The 18682-nt window shown below is 43.0% G+C and overlaps 1 protein-coding gene across 1 annotated transcript in view; it reads right to left on the minus strand.

Annotated features, from left to right (window-relative positions):
* Positions 1-18682, minus strand: part of LOC126461247 (protein flightless-1) — a 205424-nt gene that overhangs the window by 103410 nt on the left and 83332 nt on the right. The window contains exon 9 of the mRNA XM_050095980.1: positions 15333-15403. Within this exon, the coding sequence (XP_049951937.1) occupies positions 15333-15403 (71 nt within the window). The remainder of the gene's footprint in view (positions 1-15332; positions 15404-18682) is intronic.

The raw sequence follows: 18682 nt of genomic DNA on the forward strand, positions 1-18682 counted from the left end.
ATAATTTTACATTTCTGAACATTAAAACCAAGTTGCCCTTCTTTGCACCACTTTGAAATCTTACAGACTATTTGTGCAGCTTCTTTCAGACAATAATTTATTACAGGTAACTGCATCATCTGCAAAAAGTGAGAGATTCCTATTGTCTGCAATGTCATCAATATACTGCATGAACACCTAGGGACCAAACACACTTCTCTGGGACACAACTGAAGTTACTTCACATCTGATGATGAACCTCCATCCAACATAACTTCTGTGTCTTTCCTACCAAAAACTCTTCAATCCAGTCACAAATATCACTTGATACCCTATATATTCGTACTTTTAACAGTAAGTGTAGATGTGGTACCAAGTCAAATTCTTTTTGTAAATGAAGAAATACTGCATCTATCTGACTGCCTTGATCCAAAGCTTTCCTTATGTAATGGAAGAAACGTGAGAGATGGGTTTCGTGTGATTGATATTTCTGGAATTCATACTGGCTGGCACAGAGAAGGTCACTCTGTTTGAGATATCTCATTATGTTTGAGCTTAGATTATGTTCTAATATTCTACAACAAACTGATGTCAAGGATGTTGGGCAGTAGTTTCATGAAGCACTTCTACTACCATTCTCGTAAATGGGTGTGATATGCTTTCTTCAAGCTACTGGACACTATTTTTTGTTCAAGGGATTTATGAAAGATTATAGTTATAAGTAGGGGCTAACTCTGCCCCTAATTCAGTATAGAATCTAATAGGGATTCCACTGGGCCCCGGAGCTTCAATCAATTTTAATGATTTCAGCTATTTCTCAACACCACTAACATCATCAACCATTTCACTCATCTTTTCAAGGGTACGAGGAATAAAGTGGCGGAATTCTCCTAGGTTTCCCATGTCAAGGGACATTTGAAAATAGAGTAAGGAATTTCAGCTCTTCAAACAGTGGAAAATCCAGTATGGAATGTAACAATACCAGAGAAGGAACATTGCAACTCACCATACAGTGGAGATGCTGACTCGCGGTAGGCACAAAATAAAGATTCACACAATTATAGCTTTCGGCCATTAAGGACTTTGTCAGCAGTAGACACACATACACACACACACACACACACACACACACACACACACACACACACACACACACACACACACGTGTGTGTGTGTGTGTGTGTGTGTGTGTGTGTGTGTGTGTGTGTGTGTGTGTGTGTGTGTCTACTGCTGACAAAGGCCTTAATGGCCGAAAGCTATAATTGTGTGAATCTTTATTTTGTGCCTACCGCGAGTCAGCATCTCCACTGTATGGTGAGTTGCAATGTTCCTTCTCTGGTATTGTTACATTCCATAGAAACGTGAGAGATGGGTTTCGTGTGATTGGTATTTCTGGAATTCATACTGGCTGGCACAGAGAAGGTCACTCTGTTTGAGATATCTCATTATGTTTGAGCTTAGATTATGTTCTAAGATTCTACAACAAACTGATGTCAAGGATGTTGGGCAGTAGTTTCATGAATCACTTCTACTACCATTCTTGTACACACACATACTACCATTCTTGCACACACACACACACACACACACACACACACACACACACACACACACATTCATGCAAACGCAACTTGCACACGTCTGCAGTCTCAGAGAGCTGAAACTACACTGCGAGCAGCAACACCAGTGTATGATGGGAGTGGCTACTGGATGGGGGGAAGGAGGAGACTGGGACGGGGAGGGGGAGGGATAGTATGGTGGGAATGGCGGACAGTCACGTGTTGCAGTTCAGACGGAGGGCAGAAGAGAAGGTGCGGGGGAGGGGGGGGGGGGGTTTAGGGTGTAAGAAGTGGTAAGGAGAGAAATAAAAAGAAATTAAAAGATTGGATGTGGTGGTGAAATGACGGCTGTGTAGTGCTGGAATGGGAACAGGCAAGGGGCTGGATGGGTGAGGATAGTGACTAACGAAGGTTGAGGCCAGGAGGGTTAAGGGAACGTAGGATGCATTGCAGGGAAAGTTCCCACCTGCACAATTCAGAAAAGGTGGTGTTGGTGGGAAAGATCCATATGGCACAGGCTGTGAAGCAGTGATTGAAAAGAAGGATATCACGTTTGGCAGTGCGTTCAGCAACAGGGTGGTCCACTTGTTTTTTGGCCACAGTTTGTTGGTGGCCGTTCATGTGGACAGACAGCTTGTTGGTTGTCATGCCTACATAGATGCAGTATTTCCAAACAGCATTTGACTCAGTATCACACCAGTACTTTTTTTGTCAAAAGTACAATCATATGGGATCTCTAGTGAAATTTATGACTGGATTGAGGAGCTTTTGATAGCGAGGACACAGCATGTGTGAATGGATAGTGTGTAATCATCAGATGTAAAAGTAACTTCAGGTATGCCTCACGGAAGTGTGTTGGATGGGACCCTTGAAGTACATATTGTATATTAATGACCTTACAGGCAATATTAATAATAACCTCAGATTTTTTGCAGATGATGCAGTTATCTATAACGAAGTACTGTCTGAAAGAAGCTACATAAATATTTAGTCAGATATTGATAAGATTTCAAAGTGATCCAAAGGTGGGTAACTTGTCTTAAATGTTCAAAAATGTAAAATTGTGCACTTCACAAAATGAAAAAAGAAAAACATAGTTCCTATGATTATAATGTCAATGAGACACAGTTAATGTAGGCCAACTCATACAAATTCCTGGATATACACTCCTGGAAATTGAAATAAGAACACCGTGAACTCATTGTCCCAGGAAGGGGAAACTTTATTGACACATTCCTGGGGTCAGATACATCACATGATCACACTGACAGAACCACAGGCACATAGACACAGGCAACAGAGCATGCACAATGTCGGCACTAGTACAGTGTATATCCACCTTTCGCAGCAATGCAGGCTGCTATTCTCCCATGGAGACGATCGTAGAGATGCTGGATGTAGTCCTGTGGAACGGCTTGCCATGCCATTTCCACCTGGCGCCTCAGTTGGACCAGCGTTCGTGCTGGACGTGCAGACCGCGTGGGACGACGCTTCATCCAGTCCCAAACATGCTCAATGGGGGACAGATCCGGAGATCTTGCTGGCCAGGGTAGTTGACTTACACCTTCTAGAGCACGTTGGGTGGCACGGGATACATGCGGACGTGCATTGTCCTGTTGGAACAGCAAGTTCCCTTGCCGGTCTAGGAATGGTAGAACGATGGGTTCGATGACGGTTTGGATGTACCGTGCACTATTCAGTGTCCCCTCGACGATCACCAGAGGTGTACGGCCAGTGTAGGAGATCGCTCCCCACACCATGATGCCGGGTGTTGGCCCCGTGTGCCTCGGTCGTATGCAGTCCTGATTGTGGCGCTCACCTGCACGGCGCCAAACACGCATACGACCATCATTGGCACCAAGGCAGAAGCGACTCTCATCGCTGAAGACGACACGTCTCCATTCGTCCCTCCATTCACGCCTGTCGCGACACCACTGGAGGCGGGCTGCACGATGTTGGGGCGTGAGCGGAAAACAGCCTAACGGTGTGCGGGACCGTAGCCCAGCTTCATGGAGACGGTTGCGAATGGTCCTTACCGATACCCCAGGAGCAACAGTGTCCCTAATTTGCTGGGAAGTGGCGGTGCGGTCCCCTACGGCACTGCGTAGGATCCTACGGTCTTGGCGTGCATCCGTGCGTCGCTGCGGTCCGGTCCCAGGTTGACGGGCACGTGCACCTTCCGCCGACCACTGGCGACAACATCGATGTACTGTGGAGACCTCACGCCCCACGTGTTGAGCAATTCGGCGGTACGTCCACCTGGCCTCCCGCATGCCCACTATACACCCTTGCTCAAAGTCCGTCAACTGCACATACGGTTCACGTCCACGCTGTCGCGGCATGCTACCAGTGTTAAAGACTGCGATGGAGCTCCGTATGCCACGGCAAACGGGCTGACACTGACGGCGGCGGTGCACAAATGCTGCGCAGCTAGCGCCATTCGACGGCCAACACCGCGGTTCCTGGTGTGTCCGCTGTGCCGTGCGTGTGATCATTGCTTGTACAGCCCTCTCGCAGTGACCGGAGCAAGTATGGTGGGTCTGACACACCGGTGTCAATGTGTTCTTTTTTCCATTTCCAGGAGTGTAAAATGGAATGACCACAAAAGGTTAGTCATGGGGAAAGCAGGTAGTACGTTTTGGCTTATCAGTAGAAAACTGGGAAAACGCAATGAGTCTACAAAGAAATTGCTTACAAATCACTTGTGTGGCCCATTCTAGAGTATTGCTCAAGTGTGTAGAACACACATCAAACAGGACTAACAGGGGATACTAAACATATACAGAGAAGCGCAGCATCAATGGTAATACCTTTCTTTGACACATGGGAGTGTCACGGAAATTCTGATGAAACTGAACTTGCAGATTCCTGAAGACAGGCGTAAACTATGCCGAGAAAGTTTTCGAACAAAGTTTCAAGAACTGGCTTCAAAGGATGCCTCTAGGAATATACTGTAACTCCCTATATAGGACTCACACAGGGATTGTAAGGACAAGATTAGAACAATTACAATATGTACACTCCTGCACTCCGTGTATGAATGGTACATGAAGAAACTCTAATAACTGGTACAACTGGATGTATTCTCTGCCATGCACCTCATGATGGTTCACATAGAATAGATGCAGATGTAGAAGCAGAAGATAAGGATGCAGATATTAAATTCCAGAGATATAAAGTTTGTGCGCCACTATAAGCAGAACATTAAAAAATATATGAAGAGACACAAAAATTAAATTCTGGGATAAAAGCTACACATGTTCTATTGTAAGGCACTGAATCCTGGGTTATAGAGAGAAAAGATTCCAGCCATGTTTAGGTGAATGAAATGGAATGTTTATCAGCAGTCAAAGTCTACTATAGGGTGGACATGATTCCTAATGAAAACGTTAGACAAGAACTAATTATTTTTACAGCAAATGACAAAATAGAAGAACACAAACAAAACTGGGAGGAAAGTGTAAAATGAATGGAAGAAACAGGGATTTGACAGATGACCTGACAATACAAACACAAAGGAAAGAGGCACACGGGATGACCAGTTAAAAAATAAAACTGAGGACAGAACGGGCTGACAGGCCTAATCTGTAAAAGTGCACAAGAATACAAAGAAGAAAATATGTGAAGTAAAAATAATTTCCATGTAGATAAGCATCCCTGTCAAGTCTACCATTCACAGAAAAGTTTTATATTCTACTGCAAATTTAATTTTCTGCTCCTGACACGCATTGTTATGTGCAAACGCCATGCCGTGATATGTATGGTATTTGCATGCCAAAGTCATACACTTCAAGTTCTGTACTACAACAGTACATGATATTTATCATTTGAGGATGTTTATCATCACGTTTCCAGGGCAAATTCATTCTAATTCCATGACATATGTTCATTTTAACACAAGCAATTGTTTGAGCTCATTTTAACATTAGTCCAAAACAATGGTATGAGTTCATTTGGCAGTTAATAATTACATATCACTCCACTGATATATGAGCTATTTGCTGCAATGTCAGCATCCTGCTGACCGTATTAAAGTCTCTTCTGTGTCTTGTACTGTAATTATGAATTTGTGCACTCCTATTCATAGATCTGCTGTTATTGGTCACAAACCTGAGGTGTCATCTTGTAAATAATGAGGAAAGATTAGTGGGAGGAGTTTAAACCTTGTTAAATAAACTGAGGTACATCTGTCTGAGGGTCCCTTGCCTGGGTCACTGTGAAGACATCAGTCGTATCTGTGACTGGGAAGGTATGGTGCCAGTGATAGAAGAGACAAACCTGTAGTCTGTACTGAAGAAGTGCATCTATAAAAGGCTTTTGACTCCACATTAGGAGTGGCCATATTTAAATAAAGAAAGGGAACGGGAACACATCACTGATATTTTTCAAGACAATCTTATGACTGTACTCAGTCTTTAATCAGATTCCAGAGTAAGTTACTCAGTTCAGTCTCTGATGGGGACAACGCTGAGAGAATCTTCGGAATGCAGAGATCAGTCTAAACCATCCACAGGTGAGACTACAAATGATGGACATATGGGTCTTGTGGTTGGATTTTACAGTTTGGGCATGAGGAATGAATGTGGAGAGTGGTTAGTGCAGTAACAATTTATTTTCTGTAATATTCACATCACTAAACATGGATTTCTCCTGGTGATAGCATTAGAAATCAGATGATTTCATTTTGGTGAGGAAACATTAGCATACTTCAGTCCCAGATTGGGAGATCTATCCTGGTGCAGTCTATGGCAGTGACCACACAATGCTATCCACGAAAATGTGGATGAAACTGAAATTGTTCAAGAAGATAAGAATAAGACAGGTTCATATTACAGATAAAATTATCTCAAAGAGTTTGGAGAAAGAATAAGACCCAAACTCAAACACATAACGGTGGAAGTATGATAAGGAAATAAAATGAGAAATCAGCCATGGGTGAGTAGAAACGGTTAAGCTCATTACGATGTGGCAGAAACAAGCAATATCAAAAACAACAAAACGTGCTTGGCGGAATCACTAGTGTTCCCTTTGTTCTTGTACAACTGTGAGACCTGGACCATGAAAGCTAAGGACAAGAGTTGAATTGATGCCTTCAAGATGTGTTTTTGGCTGCAGATGTTATGTGTACCAAGGACAGCACAAAGAACCAATGCTTCCATTATAAAGAAACTAAGCATCACAAGATTTTTATCTTCCCATGTCAGCCAAAGATACTTCCAGTTGTTTGGGCACATTTTGAGAAAAGTGGGGAATCATCTTGAAGAGATGATCTCACAAGGCAAAATCTAAAGCAGAACCACAGTGGTGAAGACATTTAGTTTAGATAAAATTACTTCAGAAATGAGGTCAGAACACTCATCAGTGGACGAAGGGCTAATGATGACATTTAGTAACTTCATGTCTTCTTTCAAGAAAATTATTATTGGTAACATACAGATAGCAAAAATAATGATAATAATAAAACTAGTAACATGTTTTAATGATCTTCTCAACTTTATTTTCACCATAACTAAAAAAATTCTATAAATGTAATTCTCCATTTTCTACTGACAAACAGTCCACGAGTGTACTACCAGTTCATAGTGTCCAACGGGCACAATATTTCAATGGTCAGACATGTCATTGTTGGGTGTGAGGTGTGTTGATGAACTGAGCTGCTGGGTGTATGTCGCTGATGTAAATCCCCCCCCCCTCTCCCCCCCAATCAGCTGTTATCTATCTGACAACATGCAGCTGAAAGGTGATACAGTTTCAGTTCTGAAGAGGAGATTTAACTTTTCTCCCACCCATAAGTTCACATCAGTCATGGACATCATCATCACAGTTCAACAAGCTGCAGTGCAACCACCACCAGAAACAGCTGAAGAAGTATATCACGAAACTTGCATTCTGACAAGAACTACGACTAAAAAGTCAAACATTACCAGCACAGAGAGGGTGGATATTCGGGACACAAGAGAGCGATCTGAGATTGTTATTTTACCTGCTGACAAATGCAACACTACTTTTGTTCTCTCCCACAAGGGCTACACTGAGAAGATGCTGGGTCTGATAGATGATGACACCTAAAGGACAATAAATGCTGATCCCACCAAGAAGGTGGAGAACAAGACAGGGCACTTGTAAAGGACTCAGGACTCAGACTTATCAGAGGTGGTCATCAAGAAATTGTTAGCACAAAGGTCTGTACCACCACGACTTTATGGACTCCCCAAGGTCCACAAAGATGCGAGTGCCGATACACCCCACTGTCAAAAACATCACGACTCCAACATATTTGGTGGCAAAATACTTGTCAGAAATACTAAGCCCTGATGTGGATAAATGCCCACATCCCATCTGCAATTCTGTGTATTTTGTGAAATGCCTCAACAACATTAGGCTGAAGGACTCAGATATCATGGTGAGCTCTGACATCGGTTTGCTGCTCACCAAAGTGCCTCTACAAGCGTCTCTAGAGCTCTTTGGTCAGAAATTCAATGGGAAGATCACTGACCTTTTCAGGCATGTCCTTACCACCATCCATTTTCTACTTAATGGGGAATACTGTGAACACACGGAAAGATTCACAATTGGCAGTCGCTGCAAATTTGTATACGAAACACTTTGAGGACGAGGCCCTGACGTCACACACTATGTAGACCAAAGAACAAGGAAGACTACTATTCCTGGACGTCACGATTAAGAGGAGCATACGGTACCCCGGGCCATCGTGTGTACTGGAAGAAAACACACATTCACCTGTATTTGCAAGCAGACCACTGCCACCACCCTTCACAGAGGAATGGGGTACTGAAAACACTAGTATACAGGCTGCACCCAATGTAGTGGAACTGTACAGCACTCGTGGCTGCCGCAACGCGGTCGTGAAGTGGGGCCGAGGCAGATTCAGATAAGTTTTTACAGTCTGGGTATAATTTATGGCTTTGTACTTTTAGTTTGACGATGTCCACTACGGACAAACGGTAGTGACTTTTATTCTGAAGAAGGCTGGGTTATCCCGACTGAGACCTAGGTAAATCTAGGTAATCTGTGCAACTGAGGCTGTCGATTTTTAAAATTAAATTTAATCTCTACAGAGGTGTTGGCATTCTCCCTCTGTTGATATGCACAGTCCAGGGCAGAAAAGCAATTGGCGGTGTGCACCGGTGACACGGAGGTCGGCTAGGCGAGGGTATCACCCAGCAATAGCGTCGAAGAGAATCTCCGAGTCGGTGAGAGAGAAGACCGTTTGCCTTTGCCAGACTTCTCGGAGCCTTTCCAGTTGGCAGAGGAACACTTAGATGTTTGTTGGCTGGAAGGATGTAGGAAGTCTTCGTGGGAGTATTCCTCCTGTTCTTTCCTGCGTGTCACTTGTGTAGCTGGTGACTTCACCCTGGGAGGTGAACATTCGGTGGCTCAATGCACAGTCGGACAAGGAGACAGCGCACGACACTGGGTGATTTCACAACCGCAGTGCCGAATATGAAGTTGCACGTCCTCCACCGAGCGAGATGCAGCAATAACAGTACTGTAAGAGCCAGATGGTAGAACGTGCAGAGTTTGCGACTAGCCAATAACTTGCGAGTGACTTTTTCCTTTACCAGGATCTCCTAAACAGTCCACTCATCTAGATACACGGAACAATCGCAGGAGGCAGCGGCACGGTCGCCATTGCAGAGAAGGGAACAAGAGGGCAGGCAATTGCCCTCGTGTGCATCCCGAGCAGAGGTTACACGTCTGACCAGGTGTCAACGAGACATTTGAGTGTGGTTGAAACGATAATACTGGTAGCAGCGCATCGGCTTCGGAATGTATGGTCAGACTGTGATAACTTCACAGATTGCTTTGATCTCGGATGGAAGCATCACTCTATCAAAGGTGAGAAAAAGAGTCTGTGTGGCACTAAGGATGCACTACCTCTTTCATCACGTGACGGATGGCAATGTCTCCCTGATCGGAGAGGCATGTATGGATTTCTGCCACTGTCAGACCACTGAGCAGCCTAGTGCAAGTAACAGCACGGGTAGAATTCGAGAGTTCTATGGGCCTCGACACGAATAGAATAGCCGTGGAGAAGCGAAGCAGCAAGCAGTTATTGTGCTCGAGAATCAGAAGTATTCTCCAAAAGCAAAGTGCCATTGCGTAAGAGAGAGCAAGATTTCACAGGGCCAGCAATTGCATCAACTCCTTTCGGAATAAGGAATGGATTTACTGTTGCAAAGGGTTGTTGACTGTCTTGAGTACGTGAAACTGTGAGGAACAGTGGTGCAGACGGGAGGGTCTTTGAATCAGGAGCTCCATTCCATTTACATTTGGTACACGTGGACTGTAAAGATAATGATTGGCTCATTGCGAGAAAATCCCTCACGACTGGCAGCGTCTCCATAGCGCACTCCTTCCAACTGGGGGTCCCTCTCAGAGGGGGCCTCACCCAATTTAGGCGATCATTCACACCTCAGGTCACACCTCCCAAACACCTGGCAGAGGGACCAATCGGCAATTTGGGATGATTGCTGCTCAGGCAATCACCCCTCCCTCGGCCTGGCCTGTACCATGGGTACATTTGAGCCCTAGCTGTTGACCCAGGGATGGGAATTACGCGTTATTCAGTCACCTGTTACGCATCAGACATGTAGGCCTGCCTTCAGGAGAGCACAGGGAGGAGGAGGGGGGGGGGAGGAGGAGGAGGAGGAGGAGGAGGAGGAGGAGGAAGAGCCTCAAATGTGAAAGCGGAGGAAGGACAGGAGAAAGTGAACAAAGAAAGAAAAAAGGAACGAAAAACAGTGGAGAGTGTTCTGATATTGACTACCGAAAATACAGAATACATTTCCAAAAATAGCCCAGACATGTTTCCAAAGGGAGGGGAAAAAGAACAGCAAGAGGATAGACATACTGGATGGAAGGGAAAAGATGCTGCAAAGGATGGGGCTCCATGATAGCCAAGCACAAATCCACCAAAGAGCGGCCAGTCCCCTGGGGGTTTCAGTTGTGATTGCAGGGGGCACAGAATCATCAATGTTGCCTGATCATATGAATGGTGTTCCTTGTTACGCCAGGTCGATGACCATGTATGGATACACCATCATTGGCTTGAAAGGGGGACAAAACTACGCGAGAACATGTAGCAGATGTCACAGTCCAAAATTGCAATGAGGTCAGAGCCAGACAACAGACGCTGGTCATTGAACTATGTGATCAGCTCCTGTGTAGTAAAGACTATGAGCACCAGAACTATGAACTGATGCAGCTTTGCTGACCTACTTCTGGTTACGCCACACCTCCCAGACATCAACACACTCCAGAGGTTGTTATGCAACACTCTTACTGTGGAACCAGCAAAGAGAAGCAGCACTAAAGGATACGTGAACCAGCCCATCAACGTTTGACCAGCTCTGCTGTTAAGTGACACCCAGTCTGTTTCAGTCACCATAATTCTGCTGCCAACAGTTTGCAAACCTACAACTGCCACTAGGACACCATAGAGATGGAGGACGCTGCTGGCTGGCCTTGCTCTCCACCACGGCCATATGAAGAACCTGTGCAGCATCTGCCCCATCACCGAGTCAGTGCACCAGGTCAAGTAGAGTCCATGCCATGCAAAATTCTGGTGTACTGCATTCCAGAGGTGGACCACAATGCTGTTAAGCAGATGCTCATAATGTTTCAGATGATAACAGGACACATTTTGGTCCATTTTCCCACTGTCTCTTAATTGCATAATTCACCTCTCTTCCCTCTAATCTATATTTACTTTTCACACTTCCCTTCTCATCTCTGGACTGAAGATGGCACAGGTTTTATCAATGTACCATCTCTGACTTACTCTCTCCTCATCCTCATTACAAGTGGCTTCCTCTCATTCTTGGAATCTGAGTGACCAGCCATTCCTTTTTACATTTCTCCCAACCAATCCCTCTCCCCTCCCTGATGAATAAAATTGTTAGTTCGAAACACTAGGTACGGTGTCACTTTTATGTGCATCTGTGGGCAGTACTACACATGTCACCTCCTGAAGCTTTTGTACCAGCCAGCATTTCTGTCATGTGGTGTACAATTTGACTCTTCCCACATCCCTGAAATCTGTCACTCACGATGGGATTTATGGAACACAATTTGCGAATGAATGAATGCACAGTCTTACACGTCTAAATTATGCTCTGAACAATGTGCACCATTTTTTTTAAACTACTAGGAATTCTGGCTTACTGATGAGTGGTGATCCAGCTTCTCACCCATCATCTAAATTTCACCCTTTAGTTTTCCATTAGTGTAAGAATCAAGACAAATAATAATATTAAAAAAAAAAGTGTGCCCCGGGTGGGGGGGGGGGGCACCTGCAGTGGAGGAGGAATTTGGGGGGGGGAGGGGGGGGGGAACTTACTGCCCTGAAGATAGTTCAAACTTGATTGAATAAAGTGTAATCCATTTCATAAGGAGTAAATCAATGTTGTTGTGGTCTTCAGTCCTGAGACTGGTTTGATGCAGCTCTCCATGCTACTCTATCCTGTGCAAGCTTTTTCATCTCCCAGTACCTACTGCAACCTACATCCTTCTGAATCTGCTTAGTGTATTCATCTCTTGGTCTCCCTCTACGATTTTTACCCTCCACGCTGCCCTCCAATACTAAATTGGTGATCCCTTGATGCCTCAGAACATGTCCTACCAACCGATCCCTTCTTCTGGTCAAGTTGCGCCACAAACTTCTCTTCTCCCCAATTCTATTCAATACTTCCTCATTAGTTATGTGATCTACCCATCTAATCTTCAGCATTCTTCTGTAGCACCACATTTCGAAAGCTTCTATTCTCTTCTTGTCCAAACTATTTATCGTCCATGTTTCACTTCCATACATGGCTACACTCCATACAAATACTTTCAGAAATGACTTCCTGACACTTAAATCGATACTGGATGTTAACAAATTTCTCTTCTTCAGAAACACTTTCGTTGCCATTGCCAGCCTACATTTTACATCCTCTCTACTTCGACCATCATCAGTTATTTTGCTCCCCAAATAGCAAAACTCCTTTACTACTTTAAGTGCCTCATTTCCTAATCTAATTCCCTCAGCATCACCCGACTTAATTAGACTACATTCCATTATCCTTGTTTTGCTTTTGTTGATGTTCATCTTATATCCTCCTTTCAAGACACTGTCCATTCCATTCAACTGCTCTTCCAAGTCCTTTGCTGTCTCTGACAGAATTACAATATCATCGGCGAACCTCAAAGTTTTTATTTCTTCTCCATGAATTTTAATACCTATCCCGAATTTTTCTTTTGTTTCCTTTACTGCTTGCTCAATATACAGATTGAACAACATCGGGGAGAGGCTACAACCCTGTCTTACTCCCTTCCCAACCACTGCTTCCCTTTCATGTCCCTCGACTCTTATAACTGCCATCTGGTTTCTGTACAAATTGTAAATAGCCTTTCGCTCCCTGTATTTTACCCCTGCCACCTTTAGAATTTGAAAGAGAGTATTCCAGTCAACATTGTCAAAAGCTTTCTCTAAGTCTACAAATGCTAGAAACGTAGGTTTGCCTTTTCTTAATCTTTCTTCTAAGATAAGTCGTAAGGTCAGTATTGCCTCACGTGTTCCACTGTCTCTACGGAATCCAAACTGATCTTCCCCGAGGTTCGCTTCTACTAGTTTTTCCATTCGTCTGTAAAGAATTCGTGTTAGTATTTTGCAGCTGTGACTTATTAAGCTGATAGTTCGGTAATTTTCACATCTGTCAACACCTGCTTTCTTAGGGATTGGAATTATTATATTCTTCTTGAAGTCTGAGGGTATTTCGCCTGTCTCATACATCTTCCTCACCAGATGGTAGAGTTTTGTCAGGACTGGCTCTCCCACGGCCGTCAGTAGTTCCAATGGAATATTGTCTACTCCGGGGGCTTTGTTTCGACTCAGGTCTTTCAGTGCTCTGTCAAACTCTTCACGCAGTATCATATCTCCCATTTCATCTTCATCTACATCCTCTTCCATTTCCATAATATTGTCCTCAAGTACATCGCCCTTGTATAGACCCTCTATATACTCCTTCCACCTTTCTGCTTTCCCTTCTTTGCTTAGAACTGGGTTTCCATCTGAGCTCTTGATATTCATACAAGTCGTTCTCTTATCTCCAAAGGTCTCTTTAATTTTCCTGTAGGTGGTATCTATCTTACCCCTAGTGAAATAGGCCTCTACATCCTTACATTTGTCCTCTAGCCATCCCTGCTTAGCCATTTTGCACTTCCTGTCGATCTCATTTTTGAGACGTTTGTATTCCTTTTTGCCTGTTTCACTTACTGCATTTTTATATTTTCTCCTTTCATCAATTAAATTCAATATTTCTTCTGTTACCCAAGGATTTCTACTAGCCCTCGTCTTTTTACCTACTTGATCCTCTGCTGCCTTCACTACTTCATCCCTCAAAGCTACCCATTCTTCTTCTACTGTATTTATTTCCCCCATTCCTGTCAATTGCTCCCTTATGCTCTCCCTGAATCTCTGTACAACCTCTGGTTCTTTTAGTTTATCCAGGTCCCATCTCCTTAAATTCCCACCTTTTTGCAGTTTCTTCAGTTTTAATCTACAGGTCATAACCAATAGATTGTGGTCAGAGTCCACATCTGCCCCTGGAAATGTCTTACAATTTAAAACCTGGTTCCTAAATCTCTGTCTTACCATTATATAATCTATCTGATACCTTTTAGTATCTCCAGGGTTCTTCCATGTATACAACCTTCTTTCATGATTCTTAAACCAAGTGTTAGTTATGATTATGTTGTGCTCTGTGCAAAATTCTACCAGGCGGCTTCCTCTTTCATTTCTGTCCCCCAATCCATATTCACCTACTATGTTTCCTTCTCTCCCTTTTCCTACACTCGAATTCCAGTCACCCATGACTATTAAATTTTCGTCTCCCTTCACAATCTGAATAATTTCTTTTATTTCATCATACATTTCTTCAATTTCTTTGTCATCTGCAGAGCTAGTTGGCATATAAACTTGTACTACTGTAGTAGGTGTGGGCTTCGTATCTATCTTGGCCACAATAATGCGTTCACTTTGCTGTTTGTAGTAGCTTACCCGCATTCCTATTTTCCTATTCATTATTAAACCTACTCCTGCATTACCCCTATTTGATTTTGTGTTTATAACCCTGTAGTCACCTGACCAGAAGTCTTGTTCCTCCTGCCACCGAACTTCACTAATTCCCACTATATCTAACTTCAACCTATCCATTTCCCTTTTTAAATTTTCTAATCTACCTGCCCGATTAAGGGATCTGACATTCCACGCTCCGATCCGTAGAACGCCAGTTTTCTTTCTCCTGATAACGACATCCTCTTGAGTAGTCCCCGCCCGGAGATCCGAATGGGGGACTATTTTACCTCCGGAATATTTTACCCAAGAGGACGCCATCATCATGTAATCATACAGTAAAGCTGCATGCCCTCGGGAAAAATCACGGCTGTAGTTTCCCCTTGCTTTCAGCCGTTCGCAGTACCGGCGCGGCAATGCCGTTTTGGTTATTGCTACAAGGCCAGCTCAGTCAATCATCCAGACTGTTGCCCTTGCAACTACTGAAAAGGCTGCTGCCCCTCTTCAGGAACCACACGTTTGTCTGGCCTCTCAACAGATACCCCTCCGTTGTGGTTGCACCTACGGTACGGCTATCTGTATCGCTGAGGCACGCAAGCCTCCCCACCAACGGCAAGGTCCATGGTTCATGGGGGGGGAGTAAATCAATATATGCTGTAATTAAGTGTAAAAATCTATTTTTTCTCTTTTTGTTTCCCATAACAGTTATCACTTACTTCAGCGATACAGCTTTCGCTTCTTCAGCAGTCTTCTGTTTGTTTTTGTCTTTTGCAACATCCTTCATTCCCTGTAAAGAGACGATATCAAGAATTAGAGCTGTAGTTGTAAACATAACAGAGCAAAACAATAAGATCAAAAGAATAAAGACCAGCATAAACATATTTCAGTGGTTTTTCAGCACAGTGGTCTAATTGAATATGTTAATTACAAATAGGAATACAATATATTAAATTAAAATTGCTTTGCCATATTTTACTGTACACTTATACCATTTAGCCAGCTTAATATTGTAAGAACAATATTCTTTGTACAACTGTCTCGGGACCGAGACTGCAATAGATTTTTAAATATGCTGGTAATCTCAGGGTCTTTGATAAACCTTCTGTAGATGAAACTAATGATTACATGGACTTTAACTACCATGCACTAGGAACTTGAAAGGAAACCTGGATAGTCAAGAAGGTCACTGACTACTTAAGAATATTAATAAAGAAGACAAATTATGGGTCCAAGAACACACCATCTAAGTATTTGAATTATATGTTATCATAGTTGATTCTATTATTATGTTTTGGGTACTGCAAGTTGTCAAGAAATTTTTGACAGCACTCACCATGAATGAGATATTTGTGAAATTTATGAAATATCATCATAAAATGATCTCTTTACATTTGGATTTGTAAAAACAGATAACACTTTTAACTCTGTTCATATATTGAGATAAGTTACACTGCCATTACACAAACAGTATATTTAGATTGTTTGATTTCAACAGCACAGTGTTCAGAATGTTTTTCAATACTTAAGCGTTCACTTTGAGCCACATGGTGAACTGTGTGTGGTTTTCTTGCTAGTACAAAGCAGCCATTCTCATTACTGTTAGCTCTAAAAATACTGCTAACAGTAATATGTTTTCACATCAGGAAGAAGTACATTTCATTTTTACGTAACACTTAAGAAACAACTAACATTAATCCTGAAAGTATTTTCTATTAAACGGCAGTACTGAGAACAACATATATTCAAGAATTAAAATTTGGGTGCTATAAGTAGGATAACAAACTACTACACAAAGTAAAATGGTCATCTGTTCATAAATTTAATGATCCAAATGATAAAATTTAACATTTTCATTGATATATTTGCAGAAACAATAATCTACATGTGAATATATGTGTCATAAATATCATAAATTTATTACCTTAGTCAACAGCAAAAATCAGGGAACGCTATACTCTGTAGTGAAAACAGGGAGACCTTAAAAAGGAATGAGAACGTAAACAAAGATTCTGATAGCTCATCCATCACACAGACACAAAAGCAGTACACATTTTCCGTTACTTGTTGGACTGCTTGCATCGCCATACAGCCCTCCTCCTGTAGAGCGGAGTTCAAGTACCATTATCTTGCATGCTCTCGTGCGAACTGGTGTTGATATCAGTGGGTGTGAGTGCTCATTGAGTGGAGAACGGCTTTCAACACATGAGCATCTGCAGTGGCTGACTCCACTTTTGACGACAGCAGTGTGACATCTGGAGCCAGTAGTATGGGGGCCTGCTCAGCAGGAGAAGATCTAGGAGAAGGTATTGGCCAATTGAGAGGCTGCCATTGCACAGTGTCACCCAACAGAAGCAGGTATGCAGATTTTACCAGTTCAATGGGAACCATGTTTGGCTAAGCATTAAGTAAGAGCCTCATTATATAAGTATCTCTTTCTACAACTGGAAAGGGCCTGCTGTAAAGCAGTTGGAAGAGTGCTCTAATGACATCCATATGGAGAAAGACATGGGTACATAGAGAGAGATCTTTACGAACAAAAATGGGTGAGTTTGCATGGCAATGAGACACCACTGAATGTCAGAAATATGTGATGTAGTAATTTGTAGCACCAACGAGCAACAATCTTCAGCTTCATTTCTCTGTTGTGCAGAAATAACTAGGATGGGAGTCTTAGAGTTTCATCGTATAACATTTCTGCTGTTTAAGTGCTGAGGTAGCTTTTGAAAGCAGTCCACAGCCTGAGCAATACCAGTGGCAATACTCTCAACCAGGACAACTTGTGACACATTAATGACGACTTGAATGTTCTGTTCAAGCATTCTACCATGCCATTGCTTGCCAGATGGTAGAAGATGCTAGCTGAAGAACCACTGATGAGTGAACTATCATAAATCAACTAGTTCATTGAACAAAGAAGACTCACATTGTCAGCTTTGATCTGTTGTCACATCTGTCAAGCACCCAAAACTCGAAATCTATGTTATCAAAAATGCTCTTGCTACTGTCTCTTCAGAAATCTCCATAGTAGGCAGGACTTTGATCTATCAATAGCCATCAGAATATCTTTGAATCCTTGCACCATGGTAATGGCCCTGGAGGGCGTCTGTGGACATGAGGAAAATGGCCTACTGATTGTCGAAAGGAACCATGAGATTCATGGATGTGGCATCTGACTTTGGCCAACTGACAAGGAAAGCATGTCTTAACCCACAAATGACAATTATGTCCTACCCCCAGCCAAACATATCTGTCTGTTACATATGAATAGTCGTGTTGGCTCCAGAATGTGTGAGACTGTGAATCGCTTCCTACAATGGAAAGTAACAGAAGGTCGAGGTCAGCTATGTGAAATGTCACACAAAATCAGGAAGTTGTCCGTAGGTACTTGTTGCAGCTGCATTCCCATTGTTTGCTTCGTAAGCAACTCATGTCCATTCTCGACTGTTCCCCGTGCCATAGCCGGTTGGATTAGATACACTTGCTGAGAGTGTGTTGATTCTAGAGAAGTAGTCACCAACTATGTTTGCAACTCTTCGCATGCGACAGAAATTGGTAGTGAATTGTGTGACAAATTCTAACTGGACAAACTGCTAAGGAGAGCCAAACTGAGTGGTTTGTTAAATGCCAATGAAATACGTTTATGGTCTGTAAAGAGCGTGAAGCAGCATCCCTTAAATTGTGGTCGGAAATATATAATTGCTTTGTAGACTGCAAACATTTCATGGTCGTAGGCAGTCCATTTAGTCTGCATGTCAGACAACTCGTGAGAAAAAAAATCGAGGGGGCTGTCATGACCCTTTTACGTTCTGTCACAGCACTGTAGCTATAGCTACCTGGCTAACGTCTACAACCGCAGCCTGTGGCGCTGAAGACAGAGGGTGAGCAAGGAGAACTGCCTTTTGCAAGGAGGATTTCACTTTTTGGAAAGCAGACATTTCAGGTGTCAACACGATTGGACGTTTTCCTTGTGAACTATTGACGGAAAGCGCTGCTGAGTGATTTGCCTGGAACATCACTGTTCATGGTAGATGGCGCCTGTAGAAATCAGTTACACCTATGATATGGC

Source organism: Schistocerca serialis, chromosome 1 (genome assembly GCF_023864345.2).
Source record: "Schistocerca serialis cubense isolate TAMUIC-IGC-003099 chromosome 1, iqSchSeri2.2, whole genome shotgun sequence".
Taxonomy (NCBI): domain Eukaryota; kingdom Metazoa; phylum Arthropoda; class Insecta; order Orthoptera; family Acrididae; genus Schistocerca; species Schistocerca serialis.